At 35.2% G+C, this 9,799-nt stretch overlaps 1 protein-coding gene across 1 annotated transcript; it reads left to right on the top strand.

Annotated features, from left to right (window-relative positions):
* The first annotated feature begins 562 nt into the window (after window positions 1-562).
* Window positions 563-3,163, top strand: LOC116215678 (transcription factor MYB16-like). Its single transcript, XM_031551486.1, has 3 exons — window positions 563-934; window positions 1,043-1,172; window positions 1,651-3,163. Exons 1-3 carry the CDS (start codon window positions 802-804, stop codon window positions 2,582-2,584), a joined length of 1,197 nt encoding a protein of 398 aa, XP_031407346.1. The 5' UTR covers window positions 563-801; the 3' UTR covers window positions 2,585-3,163.
* Window positions 3,164-9,799: the final 6,636 nt, after the last annotated feature.

Here is a 9,799-nt window from a genome sequence, read left to right as displayed (position 1 = left end):
TGGTCAAACTTAACCAGAGGAAGGGAGTCCATATTGAGTATCGATAACGCCCAAGGGAATAAGAATATAAATAATTAAAAATCCCATCATATCTAACAAATTTAATTTTTTAATTAAATAGTTATGATTTTCTTAAAATTTCACATAGTATCACTAACATGGATTGATTCAAGAGATGCGACGCTTATTTCTCTTATGTAAAGTATCGGGTTCAAGTTTTCTAAATGGAAAAAATTCATGCTATTACCCCTTAATTAATAGGCCGATCCGGTTCGAACTGATTTAATCGGGACTTATTAAACTGTTGAATATCAATCGGATACACACCGAAAAAAAAATCACATAGTATCAATCAATAGTATCACATTATATCTTAACATTTTACATGGTTATCATCACTTTAATATGTCACTTTTTAAAAATGGTGTGATTTTGTTTTTGTTACAAAGAAAGTTCAAGATCTAATACAATAAAAGTGAAAAAAGGTGAAACTTAATTATGTACACTTTTACAGAGGGCAATTTCGTCAGGCAAGCAAATATATACACCTCACTCCTTACTCAGACTCACCACACACTCTCCAGTCCTCTCCACTCCCATTGAGCCCCTCAATATTTATTTCTCTGTCCAATTTATGCCGCTTCACCCTTTCTTTTTCCCTCATCCATTCCCATCCCCTCCACTCTCCTTTCCTCTCCATCTCAGTGGTGTTTTTGGGTCCTCCGAGCCATACTATAAAGAGCAGAAGAAGAACTCTACTTGCCTGCCGTTCCGTCCCGACGTTGAGATTCGGCGAAAAATATGGGGAGATCGCCTTGCTGCGATAAAGTAGGGCTCAAGAAAGGGCCGTGGACCCCCGAAGAAGACCAGAAGCTCTTAGCCTACATCGAAGAGCACGGCCATGGAAGTTGGCGTGCCCTCCCTGCCAAAGCCGGTGAATATTTTCAGACCTTATGTATATTATGCCGTCTTAGAGTGTGTACGAAATGCTTTCACCGCCCATGGCATCTGTTCTCATCGGTTAGTCTAACGGTGTTTGTAGGCCTTCAGCGGTGCGGGAAGAGTTGCCGGCTGAGGTGGACTAACTACCTGAGGCCTGACATCAAGCGAGGGAAGTTCAGCTTGCAGGAAGAGCAAACCATCATTCAACTCCACGCCCTTCTCGGTAACAGGTACAAGGCTTCTCAAAGAGAATGACTGGCTCGGTAATTGAAAATTCGATGTCGATTCTCAAGAAAGAACGGAGTAACAATTTCCAATTGCCTGGCAATTGAACATTTTGGAGGATTCTTTCAGTTTATCACAATTTCGGTTGTTTTATGAATAGTCTTTTTTCAGTTTTTCACAATTTTGATTTAACTTTCGGGTCATATAATTTGAATCTTATTGAGATTGGGATGTGGTTCGTTTTCTTATATTGTCTTTGGGACTTCTTCCGAAGTCTATTCTTTAAGACGAATTTTCAAATGATCTCCTTTGATAAAAAGCTTCTTCCTCTTGAATTTTTCACCCAAGACGGAGAAAGCCAAAAAAGGGCATTTGTCCTTACAGTTGCTTCTAATGGCAAAGATCATTTTCCAATGATCTCCTTTCCCGGTGTTGATGAATTCTAGGGTTTTTGGTACAATGACTTCTTTGTTTTGTACTCAGGTGGTCGGCTATTGCTACCCACCTGCCTAAAAGAACGGACAACGAAATCAAAAACTACTGGAACACTCACCTGAAGAAGCGGTTGGCGAAAATGGGGATTGATCCGGTCACCCACAAGCCGAAAAATGACGCCCTGCTATCCAGCGATGGCCAATCCAAGAGCGCTGCGAAGCTGAGCCACATGGCTCAATGGGAGAGTGCCCGACTTGAGGCTGAGGCCCGACTAGTGAGGGAGTCAAAGCTCCGATCTCACTCCTTCCACCAAGGTGGCAATTCGTCGCCATCGGGATTTACCACTCCAGCCTCGGCATTTGCTGTTTCTGGACAACTCTTGACTAAAACCCCCGGGGTTGGAGGTGACCACCTCGAGTCTCCAACATCTACTCTCACATTCTCGGAGAGTGCTCCCCCTATAATGGCTGGTTGCAATATGAGGGAGAATTCTAAGCAGCAAATGATCGAGTTTGTCGGCACGTCTGATCCAGAAGGCAGGAACAATATGATCAAGGAAGAAGGTGAACAAGATTGGACGAAGAACTCAATGCCTAATTTGGGAGAATTCAAGGAGGGAATCGGGAACACGCTGTCCTTCACATCCACAAACTTCCACGACATTTCAATGTCCATGTCCCTCGAAGCTCCATGGACTGGGCATGATTCTCCGATTAGGGCAAGCACTAGCGGGCACGGTGGCAGTTTAGAGAATGAGATCGAAGCTGAAGGTTTCACTAATCTTCTTTTCAACAGCTCCTGCGAGCAAAGCATATCGGAGGGCGGCGGAGGCAGCGGTGGGGACTCGGAGAATGGCGGGGAGAGTGGCTGCAGTGGGAGTGGCAGCGGCAGCGGGAGCGACTACTACGAGGACAACAAGAATTATTGGAATAGCATCCTCAACTTGGTGAATTCTTCCCCATCTGGGTCCCCCTTGTTCTAATTAGCTACGGCTCTACTTAAATTCAATTATTTTCTAGGGTTTTGTCAAGATGGTGAGTCAGCAGAAGGCCACGGTAAAGGTCGAGGGGGTTAACTTGTTGTCATCTCGGTCGGTCCATTTCCTCAAGTATATATAGTAAGAACCATCTATTTGTTTCAATTGTCAATTAGAATGAAACCAATTGAATTATGTCCATAGAAAATCAAATTGCGAACGCTCTCCTCATAAAGGATTTGTGCCCCGTGGAAGGCGTGAAATAATTCCTCCGCACTGATGATTTAAGGTCCGCAATGATAGATATATGAGGGAGTTGCTCCAGACCGAACTCAATCGTTATTTCTCCTCATAAAGGATTGTTTAATTGCCAAAAAACACGAGGCAAAATTCTTGAAATTAGAAGTTGTCGTGAAGTTGAAATTTCATTTTCTTTTGGAATTTTTTGGATATTGTGTATTTATTATGTATAAATATTCTCTTTTAGATCTAGTTTCTGAGTGGCTGAGTCCAATTTATGAGAACTTCTCTTGAATAGGGTGTAACTCCATTGCCTCCCTAATATATAATATTTGCTTCTCGAAATTATTATTATTAATGCTTCATTTATCCTCTATGGAGACATGCTGTCCCATAAGTATTAATTGATAGAATTTATTTCTGTTGGTTATACGTCACATTCTGGGCTCTGAATACTCCAAAAGATAATGCCCATTTAATATGGTTCTGCACAAAATCCAATAATAAAAGATGGAGTTCACATCATCTTCAAGGTGTGGAAGTCCTCTTAGAGAGTAAAATTGCTACCGATATCTTCATCAGAATTTGCAACTTGCTATCCTCTTTACTAGTAAGCAAGGACTCACAAATCCGTTGAAAGGGTGATCCTTCCATATCTTCGTTAAAAGGATTTTCCTCGACGATCTGCGTTCACCATCTACAATTCATTAGAACGGGGAGGAAGATATCAAGTTTTTGCCTTAATAAATATACTGTATTGTTGAATATCTTAGTTGCAAATTGAGCCTTACAAAGAAAATTTTCGTAGAAGTTTGTAGTGATTACAATCTATTATAATATATAAAAGCTGAGAAATGATGTTGTGAGAGTTTCATTCGCAAATCCTTAGTCTTTTTGGTTGCTCGGACAATTTAATTCTAAATCAAAGATTCGTAATATTTGTCCATTTTTACATTAATATTTCATAAGTATATTATCTCTAATTTATGTATATAGAATACTGAGAAGATATTTTTCTATATCCAATGTATATAGAATATCGAGAAGTTTTCTCCATTACTAAATAAAACCCCTTGAGATACATAATATATTTTTTTTCAAATCCAATACTTTAGCATCCTATAAATAGAAGAATTAAAAATTCATTTTACACTATCTTTCGATTCAATATAGTTTTTCCAACACCTTAATCCTTAACATGATTTTCTCTTCTTCCATTCTCGCTGACAATTTATAATGTTTGATTTCTAGTTAATAGAATAACTTTTCTTATGTCTTTTGTAATCCATGTTAATCGTATTTTTATAGGTTACTTTCGTAATTTTCTGTTATAAAAATAACTTACGTTAATATCCCATACAACATTAGTAATGGATAAATCGCGACAACCCAAGTATATCCCTTATAATAAGTACCTACTCCAGCTGACCTCAACCAAAAATCTCCCTTAAAGGGAAATACTTTATTAATTAGATGTATTAAATATCCAATATATTATCTATTAATTGACTTGTCGGAGCCACTGCGGGTGGATTTATATATTTATGAAATTTATTTTCTTTAATCCGCTAATGATATTGAAGTATTTTATATGAACATTTAATTATTGAATTTATATGTTATTTGTATAGGTCTTTTACCTTGATTTAGTTAATTTTTCTATATATCATCATATTCAATCACCTATAACTAGTTACTCTTAGGTTCCAAGTAAAGAAGACAATGGTTCTTTTAATATATGATGTTCAGAATGAGAGAGAGGAAGATTGGTGCGAAAGATGAATTTTCGTGTTTTCATACTTTTTATTTTCTATGGTTTTTAGAAAATTTTCCTTAAAAAAAATAGTCTGTACTTACATCAAAATATTTAAAATTCATATAACATTTATCAAATAAAATACAGTCACATTTATCACCGGAAAAAGAATGAGCTGAGATTCATTAACTCAAAGTTGATGGAATTAAAACATTAACTTGAACTTAAGATTTATGCAGCTCGTACATATTATTTACTTTAAACTTTTATAATTAATATTTGACAATATATTAATTACCAGGGATGACCGATAGATCCAGAGGGCTTGATACTTTTGATAGAATATGGCGATACCCCGTACTCGAGCAAATATTGGATGAGTATTACTTATCCATTTGGATGTGTAACATCCAATGAAAATACTTAAAAGTGGGAATCCGTCCCCTACAGTGTGTTCACAGGTTCTTACTCATTCACCTTAAATGAGTAATATTCATTGAATATTTATTATATATATATATATATATTAACTGCATTCATTTAATATATGTGCTGTTAAGGAAAGCTCAAAATACAAAATTTGGTAGTCATCCTCGTATGAGAGTTGAAAATGAGCCAAAAATGCTGATCCCCACAGCACAAATAGAGAAAATCAGTTTTATCGCGTCTAGAAGAACCACAAAAAAGATTTAACAAAATCTAATTGGGAAGTGATTGATTTGAATTGTTTATGATATCAATTTTGTACGAGCGATATTTCAAATTATAACCTAAGTGTGTGAAGCGTAATTAAAACCAACCTATGCTAAAGAAAAACTATCATATATTGCCCATGATATCCTCAAGCTCAAGTTGATATATTTTGAGGCTTATGTCAACACAAGAGAAGATACATATTGACAACAAAGCCCTATTGGTCCTCCTATTGAGAAGGATGAGCCGGGAGGATGAAGTTTTTCCCGTCTCCGACTGAAAAGTGAGGGAACTGTAAGAAATACTTCTTTTAAGTCAAACATAAATGAGGAATAATAAAAAAAATGGAAGAAAATAATTAAACAATGTCATATCAGCTATTGAATGTCAGATCAGATTTTTCCATCCATTTTTTGATGGCATTCTGATGGAAAGTCGAATTTGATGTACACTTAACCTCTCAAGGTTTAATTTGACGTAAAAAATTTCTTGAGGTCGGATTTGATGTACACTTAATCTCTCGAGATTCAATTTGATGTACACTTAACCTCTCAGGTTTAATTTGACATAAAAAATTTCTTGAGGTCAGATTTGATGTACACTTAATCTCTCGAGATTCAATTTGATGTACACTTAATCTCTCAAGGTTTAATTTGATGTAAAAAATTTCTTACGTTCGGATTTGATATACACTTAATCTCTCGAGGTTCAATTTGATGTAAAAAAATTTTGAGATTAGATTTGATGTAATATGCATCTTTGGACGGCCAAATAATTAGTTTACTCTTCTTTTTAAGTTTATTGTACTTCCAAAGAAATTACACAGAAAAAGGAGCATAATTTTTTTAAGGTTTTTTTAAAAAATCGTTTCTGGGGACTTTGGCCATTACTTTAAAATCAGCGGCCTTCCCCATTTTTTTCAACCAAACCAAGCAATGACGAATTATCAAAAGAACAAAATAAAGAAAAGAAAAAAGATCATAGCTATTTGTATAATTAATTAATTAGTTAATTTCAGGGCTCAATAATTTTTGCATTTTTTTTTCCAAGTAATATACATATATGGTGACTGTCACTGGAAAATCATGAGTCCATGTTTTGGATTGATGAAATTTATATATTAAAAGAGGCGTTCCACTCAGCAACAGAAGCCTAAAGTCTGACAAAATAGTTCTCCACTCCATTATGGTCCCACTTTAGTCAATGCTTCTTTCTTTAATGCCCTTGTGTCCCGAAGATTAAAGAGATTGTTGGGACAATCATGAATCTATATATAATATAGGAAACGCGAAAAGAGATTTAATGAGATTGCGCCACGTGTCATCTTAAGGTTAATAAGATAGTGTTATGTATCAAAGAGATAAATGGGAAGTTAATTCTTGTGGGTCAAGCCTCCTTCATAGAGTAAATGAGAAGGCATATAATAGAGAGTTTAAAGTAATTAATTTTTTAAAATAGAAATATATAACAATTTATTCAACTTAAATAATCTTATTTGATTCTGTAATTCAATTTTAACATTTTTAGCTAATAAACATATAATTCAGGGCTATAAACTATATATAAAGTTAAATTCGTAAAAATACTAATAATTAATATTTTCGAAGAATTAATTTGCTTTTCATGATTTTTCACTTAATATTTGATGAAAAACATTTGCTTGAATAAGAATTAAGTAATTACTTTAGTAAATGAAAAAAATTGCAAATGAATTTGGATATAAAACTATAAATGCAAATTTTCAAATAAAATGCATTACTAAAATGATAAGTAAATCACAAAATTGTTGGATAATCATATTAATTAACTACGTTAACTTTGTCCAAAATAATTTTTGCTTTTCAAGTCCATACTAGGAGAGCTTTATTCCTTAGTGAGCCGTTTCGGCCGTCGCTACAGGTGTGATTTTTAGGCCTCTGTCGCCAACTTTTAAAGTGTGTCTGTTAGTACACGTGGCCTGGGACCCAATTCGAGATTTGAGTTGCCACTAAACTATTTAATTTGGTCGATGAGCCACCTATAATCATCTAAGGAGTCAAGATACTGACCATCTAAGGATTTAGAGTTTGACTTGGACTTTCTAACTAGAGAAATGAGTCTGGCGGTTTTGTTATAAGATTAAATGTCCCAAGCCAATAACTTGCTCTTTCAGTACCCTCCTAAACTCTTAATAGTTTTAACACTTTTTATTCGTTAAAGTCGTGTTATTTTATCATAGGGTCGGGTCTATATCTGCAATTGTGTAAGGAATTTAAAGAATGAATTTACCGACTCTGCACGATACACGTGCTTATACAATTATACAGTCCGAATTAAAATAGGCCACACACTCGAATCAAGAAAAATGAAACGAGTCATACCTTCAAGCCAAAGTAAAATGGCTATACATATAAGCCAACATACATGTAATCACATCCACAGGCCGAGTAAACCTGCAACTCGAGCCTAAAACACAAAGAAAGGATATGAGTGTAGAGTCTTTATTCATTTTCATCATTCTTTTCCCTTTTCCAATTTTATTCAAGAATCATATTTATGTGATTAATTATCTTAATCCCCAAGATGCTAAAAGAAAACCCTAATCCCTCACGGTCTCAAATGACCTTTAAATTTATTCCTAAGACTCACATGTGAGTTACATACCTGTAATCCGGGGAATTATGTTCAAATTTACATGATTATCTATCCTGATCTCGATTAGCGCAAGTTTAGCAAAAGAATGGATTTTATTAGTTAATTAGTCAATAATTAGCCGAATTAAGGACTTTAATCAATTCCCGAGTCCTAATGACTCACGTCAAGGTCACGAAGACCTTCTTAAGCCCTAAGAGGCCTAATTAGTGTCTAATTAACCCCAATCCCATGGAATTAGTCTCAATTTACATGATTAAATTCAATTGGACTCGAATTTTTACAAATTGACTCGAATCGACTCAATTGATTACGCAATCAATTGTTCACATGTATACACGAACAATTCAACCTATATACTCCAACTTAGATTCAATTAGACTACCATTACAAGTGGCCGCAACCTAATTTGCTAATTTTCACTTGATTAAGCCTAATCGGACTCTAAGTCGTCAAACCAAACCTAATTAACATCTAATCAAGTCTAATCCCACTTGGCCATGCATCCATCATCATAAATTCGCCATACATCAATTAGGAAAGAAATTGGAGGAATTTATAATATTTACAAGCCACCTAGCCTATTCTAGCTTAAGGAACAACTAATTGTCCTAATTAACAACTAATTGCGGCTAATTAAACACGAAATCAAACAACTGAGGCCTCGTATCAATTCAGCACAGAAAAGTACAGCATGCATATAAGGTCCATTTCGTGCTAATCTGGTGGATTTAATCGTCAATTTCACCTTAGATGAGCCTAATCATGCATATCAACCTTAACTAAGCCGAAATTCCACTAATTAAAATATCTAAGCCTCATTTAACCCATTTTCCAGAAAATTACAGAATATTGAATATCCAATTTTCATGCTAATTTCACCCAATTAAGCACATTTAAGCATAATCGCAAATGGCCACGTTCGTAATTAGTCCTATTAAATACAAATCGAGTCAAATTGCATCTAATTGACCCCAAATTACACCTAATCACTACAAGACCAGAATGTCAACATGAGCGATTAAGCAAGCTTAGACCTAATTAGGAACCAATTAGCACATACATAGACTAATTACAACTAATTATTACAAATTACAACCAATTATGCATAAATTAACTCAATTAATACCAAATCAAGTCCAATGAATCATGCAATTAGTCTCTCCAGTGTACAATCAAGATTAATTAGTCAAATTTGATCCTCACTAAGAAAGATACTACTCAATTAATCCTAATTAAGCTCTAATTCAAACAATCTACCAACCTTGGCATCTAATCTACGCATAATTACTCTAATTAAGCAAGTATCCGTCGAAATATATGTTAAATAGCTTGACCTCAGTTCTGGACAAAAGCTTGGAGCCTCGCATTGCCTTGATTCCAATAACTTTTTGGATCTTCAAGCTCAAATTGGACGAAATTGGGGTTTAAGCTCTAAATTATTCTACTAATTAAAGGATCCTAGGCTCAATTAAGGGATTTGAGTCAGTAATTTGGCGGCATTTCTAGAGGTGTGCACGGATACCGAGTATATCCGGAACCGGTCGGAATCTACCCATTAGAGTAGGCTCAAAGTAGATCGTATTGAAAATAGAATAGAGTCCGGATATTAAAATAAGAGATAATATTCACTAATTAAAAAAAAAGAAAAGAAAACCTCCTGATTACCCTAGGAGAAAGGCTTTACTCTCTTTCTTTTGTCTCCGTAAGGAGGTTCCCCCTTCTCTCTCTTCCTTAATAAACGCAATAAAAAAAGTCTCAATTATTTCGGTCCCATTAAATAAAGAAGGGAGGAAAAAAAAAGAATGAAAGAAAAGAAAACACAACAGAAGGAAGAAGAATCCTTAGAAGAATCAGTCGATCATAGTCTCGATCATCTTTGCGATTGACGGCCGTTGTTG

The sequence above is a fragment of the Punica granatum genome, chromosome 7 (assembly GCF_007655135.1).
Source record: "Punica granatum isolate Tunisia-2019 chromosome 7, ASM765513v2, whole genome shotgun sequence".
Classification (NCBI taxonomy): domain Eukaryota; kingdom Viridiplantae; phylum Streptophyta; class Magnoliopsida; order Myrtales; family Lythraceae; genus Punica; species Punica granatum.
The sequence above is the reverse complement of the archived record's forward strand: the minus strand, read 5'-3'. Positions and strand labels throughout refer to the sequence as shown.

What these genes read in the sequence shown, in the direction of transcription:
- LOC116215678 (XM_031551486.1), top strand. Translation starts at nt 802, where the DNA reads ATGGGGAGATCGCCTTGCTGCGATAAAGTAGGGCTCAAGAAAGGGCCG. An exon ending in TGCCCTCCCTGCCAAAGCCG is followed by an intron (nt 935 to 1,042) that starts GTGAATATTTTC and finishes CGGTGTTTGTAG; the next exon opens with GCCTTCAGCGGTGCGGGAAG. An exon ending in CACGCCCTTCTCGGTAACAG is followed by an intron (nt 1,173 to 1,650) that starts GTACAAGGCTTC and finishes TTTTGTACTCAG; the next exon opens with GTGGTCGGCTATTGCTACCC.